The sequence below is a fragment of the Saimiri boliviensis genome, chromosome 14 (assembly GCF_048565385.1).
Source record: "Saimiri boliviensis isolate mSaiBol1 chromosome 14, mSaiBol1.pri, whole genome shotgun sequence".
Classification (NCBI taxonomy): domain Eukaryota; kingdom Metazoa; phylum Chordata; class Mammalia; order Primates; family Cebidae; genus Saimiri; species Saimiri boliviensis.
This window is the reverse complement of record NC_133462.1, coordinates 36,271,512-36,289,607: the sequence shown is the minus strand read 5'-3', so window position 1 is coordinate 36,289,607 and position 18,096 is coordinate 36,271,512. Positions and strand designations below refer to the sequence as shown.

General features: G+C 51.5%; 1 protein-coding gene across 13 annotated transcripts in view; it reads left to right on the top strand.

Annotated features, from left to right (window-relative positions):
• Positions 1–18,096, top strand: part of DNM2 (dynamin 2) — a 110,806-nt gene that overhangs the window by 69,294 nt on the left and 23,416 nt on the right. For 3 of the 13 annotated variants that reach the window (XM_039465968.2, XM_039465964.2, XM_039465962.2), the window contains exons 8-15: positions 465–600; positions 2,928–2,995; positions 3,615–3,753; positions 5,983–6,069; positions 9,863–9,933; positions 11,212–11,241; positions 13,382–13,433; positions 17,034–17,045. In XM_039465968.2, the coding sequence (XP_039321902.1) occupies positions 465–600; positions 2,928–2,995; positions 3,615–3,753; positions 5,983–6,069; positions 9,863–9,933; positions 11,212–11,241; positions 13,382–13,433; positions 17,034–17,045 (595 nt within the window). Of the gene's footprint in view, positions 1–464; positions 601–2,927; positions 2,996–3,614; positions 3,754–4,894; positions 5,034–5,982; positions 6,070–9,862; positions 9,934–11,211; positions 11,242–13,381; positions 13,434–17,033; positions 17,046–18,096 lie in introns of all 13 variants that reach the window. The other 10 variants (XM_039465974.2, XM_039465969.2, XM_039465966.2 and 7 more) reach the window with 6 other exon arrangements.

Genomic DNA, 18,096 nt, shown 5'->3' with positions numbered 1-18,096 from the left:
TTGTCTTCTGCAAAGTGGGAGGAATAAGCGGCTCTTCTGGTATCAAATGGGTGAATAATCGGAACAGACTTAGCCTGAGCCTGACTGGTAGCCAGCATTTGCCATCGGGAGCTCTTGACTTTGGTTTATCTGTTTAACATAGACAGAAGACATTTTGCTGCTGACAAATGGAAAAAGGACAGTAAGTCCTGGCTTGACTTAGAACCTCATTCTAGAGCAGGCGTCCCCAGACTTTTTACACAGGGGGCCAGTTCACTGTCCCTCAGACCGTTGGAGGGCCGCCACATACTGTGCTCCTCTCACTGACCACCAATGAAAGAGATGCCCCTTCCTGAAGTGCAGCGGGGGGCGGATAAATGGCCTCAGGGGGCCGCATGCGGTCTGGGGGCCGTAGTTTGGGGACGCCTGTTCTAGAGCAGCGTGGAAACCTCGCTTTGACACTGGCTTTTTCCTTTTCCTCATAGGATGGTCCAGCAGTTTGGGGTGGATTTTGAGAAGAGGATCGAGGGCTCAGGAGATCAGGTGGACACACTGGAGCTCTCCGGGGGCGCCCGAATCAATCGCATCTTCCATGAGCGGTTCCCTTTTGAGCTGGTGAAGGTAGTGCCCCCGGGGCTGGGCCCTCCCATCTCTGGTCAGGCACCCTCCTCCTGGCCTTGAGCCAGGCCTTCTCCCAGGCAATACGGTCTCAAGCTCCTACCTCTAAGCCTAAGCCTGTGGCGGGCAAGGCGTGGTCTGGATGAGGTATCTCCCTGACCTGCCTTCCCAGACGTTCAGGTTTGAGGTTTTGGGCAGAACAATATGAAAACTCCTGTGTTTTTCCTCTCACAAAAGCCAATATACATTCTTTGCAAAATACACAGAAAATATAGATAAATTCACATGAGAAAATGTCCCTAGCATGTCATTGAAGGAAGGAAAAATTAGGCCAGGTGCAGTGGCTCACGCTTATAATCCCATCACTTTCGGAGGCCGAGACGGGTGGATCACGACATCAGGAGTTTGAGACCAGCCTGGCCAACACAGTGAAACCCTGTCGCTACTGAAAATACAAAAATTAGCGAGGCGTGGTGGTTGGTACCTGTAATCTCAGCTACTCGGGAGGCTGAGGCAGGAGAATCGCCTGAACCTGGGAGGCGGAAGGTTGCAGTGAGCCGAGATTGTGCCACTGCACTCCAGCCTGGTCAACAGAGCTAGACTCCATCTCAAAAAAAAAGAAAAAAAGGGAAGGAAAAAATAGGCATTGGAGCCAGCATGTGCAACGTAGCACTGAGCTGATATAGACAACATCCTTATGTATGAAACGGAACACAGATGTCTACAAGTGTTTCTTTGTATTTGCAAGGATGTTTGCCAAAATGTCCGCTGTGGGTGCTAGGATCTGGGACTTCTTTTCCCTTTTTTGTGACTTGGTTGAAGTTTTGCTCTTGTTACCCAGGCTGGAGTGCAATGGCACAATCTCGGCTCACCGCAACCTCCGCCTCCTGGGTTCAGGCAATTCTCCTGCCTCAGCCTCCTGAGTAGCTGGGATTACAGACACGCGCCACCATGCCCAGCTAATGTTTTGTATTTTTAGTAGAGACGGGGTTTCACCATGTTGACCAGGATGGTCTCGATCTCTTGACCTTGTGATCCACCCGCCTCGGCCTCCCAAAGTGCTGGGATTACAGGCTTGAGCCACCGCGCCTGGCCAAAAAGGAGTTTTTTAAAATCAAAGGAGCAAGGCCAAATGCAGTTGCTCATACCTGTAGTCCCAGCACTTTGGGAGGCCAAGGTGGGCTGATCACTTGAGCCCAGGATTTCAAGACCAGCCTGGCCAACATGGTGAAACCCAATCTCTACTGAAATTACAAAAATTAGCTGAGTGTGGTGACATGTGCTTGTAGTCCCAGCTACTTCGGAGGCCGAGGCAGGAGAATCACTTGAGCCTAGGAGGCAGAGGATGCAGCAGTGAGCCAAGATTACACCACCACACTTAAGCCTCGTCACCAGAGCCAGACCCTACCTCAAAAAAAAAGACTGGGTGTGGTGGCTCACACCTGTAATCTCAGCACTTTGGGAGACCAAGGAGGGCAGATCACGAGGTCAGGAGTTCAAGGGCAGCCTGGCCAACATAGTGCAACCCCATCTCGACTAAAAATACAAAAAAAAAATGAGCTGGTGGAGTGGCGCATGCCTGAAGTCCCAGCTACTCAGGATGCTGAGGCGGGAGAATCCCTTGAACCCAGGAGGTAGAGGTTGCAGTGAGCCAAGATCACACTACTGCACTCCAGCCTGGGTAACAGTGCGAAACTCCATCTCAAAAAAAAAAAAAATAATAACCAGATGTGGTGGTGCATGCCAATAGTCTGAAAAATTAAGTTTACATTAATTTATATTAATTAATTTATATTAATTATATTAATTACCACCAATATAATGAGAGTGTTGGTTTCATGTCATGCTTTCTGGAACTGGGTTTTAATTAATTAATTTGTTTTATTTTATTTTTGAGACAGGGTCTCACACTTTCACCCAGGCTGAAGTGCAGTGGTGCAATCACAGCTCACTGCAGCTTCAACCTGCTGGGCTCAGTTGATCCTCCCACCTCAGCCTCCCGAGTAGCTAGGACTGTAGGCGTGCACCAGCACACGTGGCTATTTATATTTTATATTCTTAGTAGAGATGGGGGTCTCGCTGTGTTGCCCAGGCTGGTCTCAAACTCCTGGGCTGAAACCACCTGCCTGCATTGGCCTCCCAAAGTGCTGAAATTACAGGTATGAGCCACTGTATCTGGCCAGATTTCAGTTTTTTATAAAATTTTGGCCAGTTAAATATTCTGCCTTGTGAATACAGCCACGCATGGGAGATGGTGTTCCCCAGATGCATGCCTGCCATGGCGCCACCCCAGGTACCTCCATGCATGTGCATGGTTTGTCTCTTCTCAGATGGAGTTTGACGAGAAGGACTTAAGACGGGAGATCAGCTACGCTATTAAGAACATCCACGGAGTCAGGCAAGTTCCAGGAGAGTTAACCACTGTCCCTTCCTCTCCACGGTGTCATCCCCTAGCTAATTGGGTCCCCACACCTCTGAGCCCCCTAATCGTCAGGCTTGAAGAGGGCTCTCAGGTAGTTTTTAGTAGCCGTGAGCCCTTCCCTGTGGGTCTCCAGGGGCACGTGCGGGTGGATGTGTCTGAGTCCTGCATCTGTCGCAGGCTTCGGGGCTTTCCGCAGCTCCTGATCAAACAGGGCTGGGTTCCTGCCCTATCAATTGGCATGAACCTCATGCTAAACCAAGAAAGCTTACTACAGATTTGCCTGGGGAGGGGTCGGGTAGAGTCGAGTCAGGGTTCTGGGAAGCCAGCATGAGTCCCCATCACGGGTCCCTCGTGAGCCTCTTGGGTCCCCTTCTTATTCTAACAAAGGTAGTCACTCCAGGTGTCTGGCCTTGCGTTGCCATGGGGTCCTCGGGTTACCCTGAGGGTTTCCAGGCAGTGGACTCAGGCGTCCAACCCCACACATGATGCAGCCTTCATTCCTTGTTGGGGACCTGGCCAGGGCCGATGAAATTGCTGACCATGCTTTGTTTCTCTCTGACTTATCTCCCCTGCCCCCGGGTCTGGACGGTTTCAGGACCGGGCTCTTCACCCCGGATTTGGCATTCGAGGCCATTGTGAAAAAGCAGGTCGTCAAGCTGAAAGAGCCCTGTCTGAAATGTGTTGACCTGGTTATCCAGGAGCTAATCAATACAGTTAGGCAGTGTACCAGTAAGGTATTGCTCCCTTGGCAGGGTGACTCCTGGCCTTGTGGAAATGGGGGTACGGGGGTTTGGTATCAGGCTCCCAGCGCCTCATTGGCCCCCATGGGTGCCCATATCGCCTTGTGTCCATGAACGTGGCCTCTCCCCAGAGGCTGGGGCGGGAGCATGTCAGCCTGGACCCAACAGGGGTGTGCCGGGCCTCCTGGACTGGCCAGACGGTTGGACAGTTGTCCCTGGGACCCTGATACCAAGCCTAGCATGTGTCTGATGAAATTGGGGTTTCACTGGGCTGTTGCTTTGCTGCCTCCTGGGAAGCAGAGAGGGACCCCGCGTCACCTGCTGGAGGCTGAGCTCCTTGAAGTTCCCTGGCTGTCACCCCTTCTTGACTTCCCTGGAGCCGCCAACTTCTCTGTCCCTCGGCTCTGGGAAAGGCCTGAATGTCAGCAGCATCATGAGGGCCAGCAGGGTTCCTAAGTGCCTCTGCCCACCCCCTGCACCCCATACAGTCTCTCAGGGACAGCCCATTTTTGGATTCACTCAGTCACAGTGCCTCTATCCGCCCTCAATGAGCCACTGCCTCCACTCGGCAGGATGTGCCGGGCTCCCCCAACCCGCTCCAACGCTGAGGCCCCGGTTCCCAGGGCAGCACGCTTTGGCCAGGCAGCTGAAATGCCTCCCGGTGGGCAGTCTGTGCTTGTGCGACCACAGTGTCCCCAGCGCTCCAGTTGCCAGGGAATTTCTGCTTGAGCCCCTCTGTTCTCAGTCTGGAAAAGCCCACATTTGCTGCTTAAGCTTCTTCGATTAGAAAAGGGAGGGGGAAAACAGCCCATACAGGTTGGAAACACTCATCCCAGAGCCAGGTGTCACCGACATGAACGTTAGAGGCCTCCGCACACCTTGGCTGTCTGTCTGTGCAGTGACAACCACCCATTGCCCTTCTGTAACTACACCCCGGTCTGCGCCTACACCCCCAAACCCCAGACCTCTTTGATCCGAAGCAGCTTCCGGGGCAAATGCGGGCACAGGCTCCCCCGTGCACGGACTAATCAGATGACTCTCGTTTCTTCTCTTCTCTCTGTCTCCTGTCTCGTGTGTGTGGCCTGCACTGTCCCTGGGTGTCTTTCTGCCTCGTCCCGCCCTCCGCATGACCCAGGACGGGGCTCTTCACCCCCGACATGGCCTTTGAAGCCATTGTGAAAAAACAGATTGTAAAACTCAAAGAGCCAAGTTTGAAGTGTGTTGATCTCGTGGTCTCAGAGCTGGCCACAGTCATTAAAAAGTGTGCCGAGAAGGTAACAGGTTTCGTTCTCATCTCCGCATTTGTCCCCATCTTCCCCCTCCATGTGTTAGTCTCAACCCGAGCATCTGGAACATTCGGCCTCGGCAGGAAACCCCTTCCATGTACCAGTTGTCACTTAGAGATGTCTCCACCTTGCGCTGGCAGATGGAATGAGGAGAGTGGCATGGCATGCGGGTTGTGGCTGCCTGTGGAGGCGATCAGCCTTCGATATTGCCAAACGCATCACGTTTACTAAGCAGTACCCTTTCCTGGAACCCCTAGAGAAAGGGGTTTCCCAGCCAGCACCAAAGCAGCAAAACACAGGAAACACATCATCAGTGTGTAGCCCTGCGTGTTCCCACAGTCTAGGCCACATGAGACTAACCATTCCCTTTTCCCCAACTCAAGGACTTGACCCAGACTGCGGAAGATGGGACTTCCCCGCACATGAGGTCTGGTTAAGTTAGTGCTGCAGATGAAGGCGGGGGAGGTAGGGGCACTTGGGGAGTGGGTTCCACAGATCACGAGTGGCTTTCTGCAAGGAGTTCCCACCGAGGCTGATGGCCCAGATGCCACCCTTACCATTCTAAACAGACGCTACTCACACTGCTGTGGGCCTTCAGGGTTCCTGCTCTTACCCAGTGCTGGGCAGGAGGGGGATGCCCTGAAGCCCTGGATGGCAAATATGCCCCTGCTTTTCTGCTTTCATGCTGCCTCCTGCATCCCGGTTGCTGGCTGGAAAAGCAGCTCTGCTCTTCTGCTCTCTCTGGTCCACGGCGCCCCCACTCTTCTGCTCTTAGCTCCCAGCTGGACTTGCTGGGAGCCAGGACTAAGGTGGGGGCTCAGTGGGACCCCTCATATCTCATTCCCCACCCCCCTCCACATTTTCCACCTGTGTGGTTCACGTTGCTTCCCATGCCACGAGGAACCCACCAATGCGTCCTCTCTGCTTGCTCCCCCAGCTCAGCTCCTACCCCCGGTTGCGAGAGGAGACAGAGCGAATCGTCACCACCTACATCCGGGAACGGGAGGGGAGAACCAAGGACCAGGTACTGGCCTTTTGTCTTCTTTATTTGGTATCATTTACATGCAGTAAATGTCGAGTGTACTGTTCTGTGAGTGCTGACAACTGCATATGGCAAAGTAACCCTCACCTCAAGATACAGAGCGGTTCTACCACCCCCTAAAATCTCTGTCCCTGTGCCTTTTTATAGTCAACCCCTCAAAAACCCACAGGCCAGGCTGGGTGTGGTAGCTCGTGACCATAATCCCAGCACTTAGGGAGGCTCTGGCAGGAGAATTCCTTGAGCCCAGGAGTTCAAGACTAACCTAGGCAACATAGCAAAATCTTGTCTCTACAAAAGCATAAAAAGCCGGGCGCGGTGGCTCAAGCCCGTAATCCCAGCACTTTGGGAGGCCGAGGCGGGTGGATCACGAGGTCGAGAGTTCGAGACCATCCTGGTCGACATGGTGAAACCCCGTCTCTACTAAAAATACAAAAAAATCAGCTGGGCATGGTGGCGTGTGCCTGTAATCCCAGCTCCTCAGGAGGCTGAGGCAGGAGAATTGCCTGAACCCAGGAGGCGGAGGTTGCGGTGAGCCGAGATCGCGCCATTGCACTCCAGCCTGGGTAACAAGAGCGAAACTCCGTCTCAAAAAAAAAAAAAAAAAAAAAAAGCATAAAAAAATTAACCAGGCATGACGGTCCCAGCTACTTGGAAGACTGAGGTGGCAGTACCACTTGAGCCCAGAAAATCAAGGCTTCAGAAAGTTATGGTTATGCCATCGCCCTCCAGCCTGGGAGAAAGAGCAAGATCCTGTCTCTTTAAAAAAAAAAGGCTGGGGGAGGTGGGCCAGGTGCATTAGCTCGCGCCTGTAATCCCAGCACTTTGGGAGGCTAAGACAGGTGGATCATGAGGTCAGGAGTTAGAGACCAGCCTGACCAACATGGTGAAACTGTCGCTACTAAAAATACAAAAATTAGCTGGGCGTGGTGGCACGTGCCTGTAATCCCAGCTACTTGGGAGGCTGAGGCAGGACAATCACTTGAATCCGGGAGGCGGAGGTTGTAGTGAGCCAAGATCGTGCCACTACACTCCAGCCTGGGCGACAGAGCAAGACTCCATTTAAAAAAAAAAAAGAGAGAAAAGGAAACCCCAGGCCCTGGTCACCACCAGTCTGCCCCCGTCCCACGGTCTTTCGAGTGGACTCCCACAGTGTGAGGCCCACTGACTCTTGACTTCCTTCCTTCCTGCCCTTGGTGTCATGCATTTGGGAGCCAAGAGTGTTGTCGGTTATATCTGTAGTTTGCTGCTTTGGTTACTAAGCAGTCTTCCAGGGAGTGGATGGAGCACAGCATGGGCCTCCACTTGCCTGCTGGAAGGTGTTTGGAGTGCTTTTTGTTCTGTGGTGTTTTTTTGTTTGTTTGTTTTTTTGTTTGTTTTTGAGACAGAATCTTTCTCTGTTGCCCAGGCTGGAATGCAGTGGCATGATCTTGGCTCACTGCAACCTCCACCTCCCAGGTTCAAGAGATTCTCGTGTCTTAGCCTCCCAAGTAGCCAGGCAGGCGCATGCCACTCCACCCAGCTAATTTTTGTATTTTTAGTGGAGACGAGTTTTTACTATGTTGGCCAGCCTGGTCTTGAACTCCTGACCTCAGGTGATCCACGTGCCTCAGCCTCCCAAAGTACTGGGATTATAGGCATGACCACTGCACCTGACCTGCTTTTCCTGTTTTAGCATTTAACGCTTCCTTGGAAAGGCATGCAAGCACATATCCCATCGCTGCCTCCCCCTGCAGCTGAGACTGTCACCCGCTAAGCACTGAGCCGTCCTTAGACTCTCCTGCAACCTCGCCCTCCCAACTGGCTGGGACTACAGGTGTGAGCCACCACACCTGGCCAATTTTTGTATTTTTAGTAAAGATGGGGTTTCGCCATATTGGCCAGGCTGCTTTTGAACTCCTGAGCTCAAGTGATCTACCCTCTTCGGCCTCCCAAACTACTGGGATTACAGGCGTGAGCCACTGCACTTAGATCTGTTTTGAGTGACTTTCTCTCAGTTGTTCTCTGTGGCCTTTTTACAACTGTTTGTTGAAACCAGAGCTGAGTTAAGCCCTTGCTTGTTATGTCACTTCGTTAAGAACGGTCTCTCTCACCTTGCCAGTGATGCAATGAAATTGGCTCGTTTATCCTGCAGAGAGGTGCCCAGTTTTGATTTGGCCAGTTGCACCCTCAGGGTACCAGTCTGCCTATGCCTCGTAGCTGCTGGAGCTTGGAAATTATATCAAAAGCCTGGAAGAGTCTGATTCTTTTTGTTGTTACTGTTGGCAAGAATGCTGCCAGCCCTTCCACAGCCCCTGGTGCCCCACCCACCATGTTGCCGGACTGGATCTGAGAGTGCTGGATTGAGGAGACTCCGGCTTTACTAAACTAGCCACAGTTGCTCCCACAGATGGAGCGTGCTGGCATTTTCTAGCAGGCCCACAGGTCCGAGTGCTTTGCCCGACTTTATTCTTAGGAACTTGGAGGTACAGCGGGGGGAAGTGACTGGCCCAGGGCCAGGGCAATCTAGTGGGGAGCATCTGAGCCCCTCCTCCCAGCAGCCTGGCCTGTTACGAATGGAAACCAAATCAGTGAGATGCCTGGATCCATGGTTCCCATAGACCAACTTATCCTAGGCAAAATAGGACAAGAAGGATGAGGGAGGAAGACTTTCAGCAAGTGCAGTGGACTCACAGGCCCTGCTCCTTACCTGAGACTTTACCTTTCTAGTTTGAGAGTGTGCGTGTGCACGCACATGTGTGTGTTTTATTTTAGTGTTCATACTTGGCCAAACTAGCTTTGCAGTTTTAATGCAGCACTTTGAACACACCAGGCGCTAAAGACTTCACAGGCCAGGCATGGGTGCTCATGCCTGTAATCCTAGCACTTTGGGAGGCAAAAGTGGGTGGATTGTCTGAGCTCAGGAGTTTGAGACCAGTCTGGGCAACACTGTGAAAACCTGTCTACTAAAAATACAAAAAATTAGCCAGGCAGTGTGCAATGTGCCTGTAATCCCAGCTACTCAGGACGCTGAGGCAGGAGAATTGCTTGAACCCGGCAGGCAGAGGTTGCAGTGAGCTAAGATCATGCCATTGCACTCCAGCCTGGGCGACAGAGCGAGACTGTCTCCAAAAAAAAAAAAAAAAAAAAAAGACTTTACAAGGCAGTGGCTTGCAGTGGCTCACTTTGGGAGGTCAAGGCAGGAGGATCACTTGAGTTCAGGACCAGCCTGGGCAACATAGTAACACCCCATCTCTACCCACCACCACCACCAAAAAAAAGAGAGAAAACAAAAATCAGCCAGGTGTGGCACATGGCTGCGATCCCAGCATCTTGGGAAGCTGAGGCAGAGAGGTTGCTTGAGCCCAGGAGTTTGAGGCTGTGATTGTTCTACTGTACTTCAGCCTGGGAGTAAGTTATTTTCTCAAAAAGAAAAACAACCTGACAGCACATTATTAAATGCTTGGCAGTTGAGCCTCCTGTCCCTCCATTCCACAGCTCAGTAACTTGAGGCCCAGGATCACATGGCCAGTTAGTGGCTCAATCAAGACTCCAGACCTGGGGGACAGCAGCTCTGCCTGTGATTGCCACCTTGGGCTACCTGGCTGTGCTCTGCTGTCCCAGGCTTTCTTGCCTGTGAGGCCGTAGGGAGTACGACAACAGCCCCCTGTTCTCCTGTCTGGGACGCCTCCTGGTTCCCACCGCCTTCTCTGCTGGCAAGTCTGGGAAATGCTCCTGCCGCAGCCCCCACTTGCCAGGTTTGCCCCTGTACTCACAGCGACCCCCTACATTCCCCCAGATTCTTCTGCTGATCGACATCGAGCAGTCGTACATCAACACGAACCACGAGGACTTCATCGGCTTTGCCAAGTAGGTACTTTTGGAAACAGTGGCTGGTCGGGCGGCACCAGTCCTCACTCCCAGATCCAAGGAGGTGATTGAGTTGGGATTCTCTGAGAGAGCAGGGGTCAGTCTCTGTCAGGGGTTCCTGGTGTGAAAGCAGAGCCACCTGAGAATATCTGGAAGCTCTCTTGGGCTGATAGTGGCCCCCACCTCCACTGTCCCCAACAAACATACCTTCTGTGAGGCCTCCTAGTGGTTACTTTAGGGAGAGGGCAGTGCTATGGCCAGACCTGCAGGGAGAGGCGAAGCTGCTGCACCTCCCCCTCCTGCAGGAGTTCTCAGAGCCTTTATTGACCCATGTGCAGCTTTTCCCAGATTCTGCCCCTTCCTGGACAGCATCTCATGGGCTCAGGGCTCCAGAAGCTGCTCTTTGGGAAGTGCTACCTGGGGGCTCCCTAGTTTCGAGGCATACACTGTAGATTTAAACCAGAACCTTCAGTGGCACCCAGATGAGGGCCCAGAGTGGGGAGCTCTGATTTCAGCAGGATGGCGATATCAGTGCTAGTTGTCTTGGGCATCACCTGCTGTTTGCATCCAGCCCCTTGGCACACCTGGGCCTCACTCAGATTGTTGGGGTGGCTCACGCAGGCCTTCCTGCCCGAGGCTGGTCAGATGTTGATGCTGGTATGCCCCCTCGCTGGGCCCTGTGACAGAGCAGTGAGCAAACCCACTCCTAGCTCCTCACCCTCAGAGAAAGGCTCTATGCAGGGAATCCACAGGCACCCCAAGCCTTTAAGATGTAGTGTGCTTAGTGTTGGGTGGGGCCGTGCAGGGCCCGTGGTAGGCCGGAGGATGGTCTTTGGGGCTTGCCTTTTGAGGGTCTAGGCAGGCTTCCTGTTGGAGGGCCTCTAGAACCAAATCTCGGGCTATGTAGTCACCAGATAGAACATTTATCAGTGCACCTGACAAAGCTGATTGAGGATCTGTTCTGTGCTGGGCACCAGGTAGGGGAAGGGAGGAAGGAATGAGGGCCTCATCAGAACCCCTCCTAGAGATGAGCCAAGGGCCCTGTACCCTGCAGGGAGTGGGCTGCCTGTAGTTGGCAGCCCTCCGGCTCTGTTCTCCCGGCCACCGGGTGTGTGGGCTCACAGCCCTGGTCCGCATCTCTGGTTTGCTGCTGTTTTCCTCACCTTATGTCTCTGCTTGTCACACTTCATCCACAGTTCCTTCTCACAATCTCTCCTGTTTTTCCTTTGACCACTCCACTCTTTGCTCTGGATTCCTGGGCATTCCCACTTACGCCAGCTGTTACTATACTGAGCAGCTGGTGACCTGGTGGGTATTGCCTGCTGTGTGCCTTTGCCCTGGTGTGTGAACGGGTATGCCCTGGCTGGGTGGCCCCAGCCCTGGGTGGGACATCCCTGGGGCCCACTGAAGAACTACAGGGCACTCCCTCAGAGCCAGAGCCAGAGCCAGGACTTTGACCACACCAGCGGCAGCCCCTGCTGTTTCAGAGCCCGCGGGCTAGGGGACGGAATCCTTCAACAAATTGTCATGAGGATGGTGAGAGTAGGAAGAGAGAGTACGGGAGAGGCTGTGGGAAAGGGGAGCCAGGGATGTGGCCTGGAGAGATCTTCCTGAAGAAGTCAGGTGATAGAGGGGACCCCAGAGAGTTGGACCCCAGGAAGGAAGGCTACAAGACCAAGCAGGTGGAGATAAGAGAGCCAGAGGCCAGGCCCATTTCCAGGAGGGCCCTGCAGACCCAGAGGAAGATTTTGGATTTTGCCTGAAGACACCAGGATGCTTTTGATGAGGTCCAGGCTCAGGAGAGGGTCTACCGTGTGGGCTGCTATTTAGGCAAGCCTGGCAAAGGTGGGAGTCAGGAGACCCTTAAGAAATAGCAACTCTGGGGCCTCGCTGTCACCCAGCCATCACTCAGAAGGTTGGCTCAGCGCCGTGCCACCTCCCTCAGATGCTCTTGATCAGAATCCTTCTTGTGCTTGGATATTCCAGGCTTTCACTGCCCTCCAAATGTATATTATAAACAGGGCCCAGGCCTGGCACAGTGGCTCATGCCTGTAATCCCAGCACTTTGGGAGAGGCCAAGGTGGGTGGATTGCTGGAGCCCCGGAGTTTGAGACCAGCCTGGGCAACATGGTGAAATCCTGTCTCTACAAAAAATACAAAAATTTGCTGGGTGTGGTGGTGGGACATAATCCCAACTACTCGGAAGGCTGAGGTAGGAGAATCACCTGAGCCTGGGAAGTCAAGGCTGCAGTAATCCATGATCACGACAGGGCACTCCAGCCTGGGTGACAGAGTGAGATTGAGACTCTGTTTCAAAAATAAGTAAGTAAATAAATAGCCCAGATAAGAAGCCTTGTAATAAACTTACTGAATGTTGAGAATATCACTGGATAAAATTCTGCCTTTGTTCTTAGTTTTCCAGTCTTTGCCGATCCAGAAACGGAAGCCCACTTCTCCCTTATCCTACAGCCAACTTGCACTTTAAAACAAAACCCCCAAGATAGTCAGGAAAGGAAGGTGACCATGCTGACTTGCTTTTCCATATCGTTCTGAAAGTTTCAGCGAAAGCAATAAGATAAGAAAAGAAAATATGACAGATAAGAAACAGGAGATATGTGCTGTTTGCAAGCAGTGATATGTTTGTCAGAGTAGAAAATATATTAGGACCGTAAGGTAGTGGAGTAGGTGTCCACATGTAAAATATAGTGGGATTTGTTTGTGCCAGCATGAACTAGCCAGGAAGTAAGATGGATAAACAAGAAAAGAGATTTCGGATTGTGGAGGAATAAGGAACTTTATAGAAACACACCCTGTCGACCTTGGATGTCCTCTAAATTTGGGTCAGGAGGTATGCAAGATGAGTGTCATTTCATGGCCAGTAGCTGTCCCATATTCTGATGCCACTTATAGGTTGGTGTTGGGATCAAGAGATAGGAAGAGTAGGAAGAAGGGCCAGGTGCAGTGGTTCAGAACACCTTTAATCCCAGCACTTTGGGAGGTAGAGCCAGGCGGATCCCTTGAGTCCAGGAATTTAAGACCAGCCTGGGCAACATAGTGAAACCCCTTCTCTATAAAAACATCAACAAGTAGCTGAGCATGGTGTGCACCTGTGGTTCCAGCTACTCAGGAGACTGAGGCAGGAGAATTACTTGAGCCCAGGAGGTCAATGCTGCAGTGAGATGTGATCACGCCACTGCACGCAGCTTAGGCAACACCAAAGTCAGGTGATATGAGAGCTTAGAAGCCTCAACTGAACCAGATACATTTTCTTGTTCAGTGTGCCCAGGCTGTTTCCCTTGTGCAGCTCTTTGTGTGCAGGGGGCTTCTCTCTGCCTCTGCCTGTAGCTGCTCACTTGGTCCCCAGGGAGAGAACGGCCACATGCACCTCTTGCCCTTCTTCCCTGCCAGCATCTTGTCTACATGAATCCTTTCTATTCTTTGGTTTCAGTGCCCAGCAGAGGAGCACGCAGCTGAACAAGAAGAGAGCCATCCCCAATCAGGTAGCGCACCCCTCTGCAGCCTGCCGCTCCACCCTGGGGGCGGGAGAACGCTGAATGACAGCAAGCTCCAGTGATGGAGCTCGACCAGTGGATTGTGCCCCCACAGCCTCAGTACCAGGCCATCTGCTCTCGGCCTCTGGAGGCCACTTAGATGTTGACGTTTCTGGGAGATGGTCTGAGAACCGACACTCTGGCAGGGCCTAGTGGGCAAATTTTACCCACCCGGAAGGCCCTATGTGACATCCAGAGCCAGGGTTAGAACTTGACTCTTGGGTAGGCACAGTAGCTCTTGCCTGTAATCCTAGCATTTTGGGAAGCGGAGGTGGGAGGATCACTTGAGGCTAGGACTTTGAGATCAGTCTGGGTAACATATAAAGACCCTGTCTCTACAAATAATTTTTTAAAATTAGCTGGGCATGGTGCCTTTTGCCTGTCATCCCGGCTAATTGGGTGGCCAAAGCAGGAGGATCACTTGAGCTCAGGAGTTGAAGACCATCCTGGACAATACAGTGAGACCTCCTTGTCTTAAAAAATAGTATCAGGCCAGGCACAGTGGCTCAGGCCTGTAATTCTAGCACTTAAGGAGGCCGAGGGAGGCGTGTTGCCTGAGCTCAGGAGCTTGAGACCAGCCTAGGCTGGGCAACATGGCAGAACCCCATCTTTACCAGAAATACAAAAAATTAGCTGGATGTGGTGGCACGTGCCTGTAATCCCAGCTACTTGGGAGGCTGAGACAGGAGAATCGCTTGAACCTGGGAGGCAGATGTAGTGAGCTGGGATTGTGCCACTGCACTCCAGTCTGGGTGACAGAGCAAAAGACCCTGTCTCCAGTAATATTAATAAAGAAATAAGAATTTAGGGCCAGGCTCGGTGGCTCATGCCTGTAATCCCAGCACTTTGGGAGGCTGAGGTGGGTGGATCACCTGAGGTCAGGAGTTCGAGACCAGCCTGGCCAACATGGTGAAACACTGTCTCTATTTAAAAAACAAGAAAAGCCGGACGCGGTGGCTCAAGCCTGTAATCCCAGCACTTTGGGAGGCCGAGGCGGGTGGATCACGAGGTCGAGAGATCGAGACCATCCTGGTCAACATGGTGAAACCCCGTCTCTACTAAAAGTGCAAAAAATTAGCTGGGCATGGTGGCACATGCCTGTAATCCCAGCTACTCAGGAGGCTGAGGCAGGAGAATTGCCTGAGCCCAGGAGGCGGAGGTTGCGGTGAGCCGAGATCGCGCCATTGTACTCCAGCCCGGGTAACAAGGGCGAAACTCCGTCTCAAAAAAAAAAAAAAAAAAAAAAAAAAAAAAACAAGAAAAAGGCCGGGTGCGGTGGCTCAAGCCTGTAATCCCAGCACTTTGGGAGGCCGAGGCGGGTGGATCATGAGGTCAAGAGATCGAGACCATCCTGGTCAACATGGTAAAACACCGTTTCTACTAAAAATCCAAAAAATGAGCTGGGCATGGTGGCACATGCCTGTAATCCCAGCTACTCAGGAGGCTGAGGCAGGAGAATTGCCTGAACCCAGGAGGCAGAGGTTGCAGTGAGCCAAGATCGCGCCATTGCACTCCAGCCTGGGTAACAAGAGCGAAACTCCGCCTCAAAACAAACAAACAAACAAGAAAAATAAAGAAAAGAAATAAGAATTTGGCCTGGCACAGTGGCTCACACCTATGATCCCAGCACTTTGGGCGGCTGAGGCTGGTGGATCACCTGAGGTCAGGAGTTCAAGACCAGCCTGACCAACATGGAGAAACCCTGTCCCTTTAAAAAAAAAAAAAAAAAAAAAAAAAAAAAGGAAAGAAAAGAAAGGGCCAGGTGCAGTGGCTCACGCCTGTAATCCCAGCACTTTGGGAGGCCGAGGTGGGTGGATCACTTGAGGCCAGAAGTTTGAGACCAGCTTGGCCAACATGGTGAAACCCTGTCTCTAAAAAAAAATTAAAATTAAAAATATAATAATAATAATTAATTAATTAATTAAAAAAGAATGAAAGAACTTTTTCCCTTGAGCAGGGATCTGTGACCTCTTTGGGCTTTCCAACACAGCCCCTGGGATTAGGAGCCCATAGGTGAGAGCCGCTGGAAATTACATTGTCACCAGCAGCTCAAGGGAGCCCCACACCTAGAGAAGCCCTGAGCCACCAAGGGTTGTACCTTAACATCTTAACCCAGCTAGAGGCCTTGTAAAATATGAATGGCTTTATCAGTACCTGCTTTCAGTGCCTTTCTATTATTATTATTATTATTATTATTATTATTATAGTATTATTATTTTTGAGACACAGTCTCACTCTGCCGCTGGGGTTGGAGTGCAGTGGCATGGTCTTGCCTTACCACAACGTCCACCTCCTGGCTTCATGTGATTCTCCTGCCTCAGCCTCCCAAGTAGCTGGGATTATAGGCACCCACCACCACAACTGGCTAATTTTTGTATTTTTGGTGGAGACGGGGTTTCACCATATTGGCCAGGCAGGTCTAAAGCTTCTGACCTTATGCCGTCCACCCGCCTCAGCCTCCCAAAGTGCTGGGATTACAGGTTTGAGCCACCATACCCAGCCTTTATTATTAATTTTTTTTTTTTTTTTTTTTTTTTTTTTTGAGACGGAGTTTCGCTCTTGTTGCCCAGGCTGGAGTGCAATGGCGCATTCTCGGCTCACCGCAACCTCTGCCTCCTGGGTTCAAGCAATTCTCCTGTCTCAGCCTCCCAAGTAGCTGGGATTACAGGCATGTGCCACCACGTCTGGCTAATTTTTTTTGTATTTTTAGTAGAGACGGGGTTTCACCATGTTGGCCAAGATGGTCTCGATCTCTTGACCTCGTGATCCACCCTCCTCGGCCTCCCAAAGTGCTGGGATTACAGGCGTGAGCCACTGCGTCCGGCCCCATTATTAATTTTTAAGAAAACCCGGCCATGCACAGTAGCTCACGCCAGTAATCCTAGCAATTTGGGAGGCCAAGGTGGGAGGATCACCTGAAGTCTGGAGTTTATGACCAGCCTGGCCAACATGGTGAAACCCCATCTCTACTAAAATACAAAAAAATTAGCCTGGTGTGATGGTGGGTGCCTGTAATCGCAGCTACTCAGGAGGTTGAGACAGGAGAATTGCTTGATCCCGGGAGACAGTGGTTGCAGTTAGGCAAGATCATACCGCTGCTCTCCAGCCTGGGCGACTGAGCAAGACTCTGTCTTAAAAAAGAAAAGAAAAGAAAACCCATAATCTTTGCAAAATTTCTGCCTATGTCTCTCCCTTTTCCCTGTTGGGCAGGGGGCGGGGTGGGGACTCCGCCTTGTAACTTGCAGGATCGTAGAACCCACAGGAAGGAGAAACGTAACCATTGCATGATTTATTTTTGCGCTTGCCATAGGTAATACATATGTTATTGCTTTTTTGTTTCAAGAGATGATAATGAATTAAATATTAACACCGTGAATATGATTAATAGCATGTAATTTTTTTTCTTTTGCTGTTTTCCCCCTGCTCTTCTCTTCTCCTGTTTTCGTGCTTTTCCTGCTTTTTCTTTGTCCCCTTCATGCCCCTTCCATCTCTTTTCCTCCACCTGTTCTTCCCTGATTTACCCACAATCCTAACTTTGCATATTCAAAGGGGGAGATCCTGGTAAGTACATACTTAGTGTGGTAGCAAACTTTAGAGAATCTAGTGGTGATGGAGACCCCACCCTCCCCTAACATCTCCTGTTCCCCACCCCTCCAAATAACAAAAATACTAAAAATTGAGCTAACCTGGAAACCCCATGCCACAGCCAGTGCTAGACTTCGCATTGCCCCATGTGTAAGTTGACTCACACAGGCACTAACTGGAACACCACCCTTGAAGGCGCACTCCTGCAGCCAGTTCCTCGCAAGTTTTTATGGTTTGCTGTAGGTTAGGGATGGCAAATACTTACACACCGCCCCTGCCTCCCCTCACATTTCTGGCCGTGGAAGATCTCACTTAAGCCGGACCAGAAGTCATTCTTGGCACTGCCCGTCTTCCTTCTGTCTCCTGTGCAGATGTCACTCATGGATCAGAGCTTATTTTTCCACATGGCAGAAATCTTTCCCTCTTGTGCCCATGGCAGAAATGGCTAGTTGATCTAGCATTCTTTGCCTTGTGCTGCTCCTCTAGCACGTGCCCATGGCAGACATTGCTAATCAATCCTGGCATTCTTTCCAAATAAGCATGCCGGCATGGGTGTTCTATAGCAGATGTGGCTAAGTGATCAAGGTATTTATTTTTTTCCTCATATGATACCCTCTCCTGTATGCATGGCAGGCATGACTAATCTATCAGGAGCCCCTTTCCTAGATGCTGCCTCTTATCCTCCAGATAAAATAGACAAGGCTCTTCTGTTCCACTTGTCCCTTTCTCCTGTCCTTTGCCTGTGATGGGCAACACTAATTGATCCTAGCACCGTTTCCTGCCACGCCCAGAATTCTCACCACAGTGCTCCAGGTATCTCGTACCAATCGATTGACATGGCCCCCAAGATGAATCATATTTGCTGTCCGTCCCTGCTGTGGGTAACACCTCCTTTCTTTGCGCACAGCCCTCAGCTGGGGCCTGGTATGGGGCATGAGATGGGTGTGAGGCCCAGCCCAGCCCAGTGGGAAGCAGCTGCTGCTCATATCTGAGAGCTGAGCCCAGTTCAAGGAGCTAGCCTCTAGGC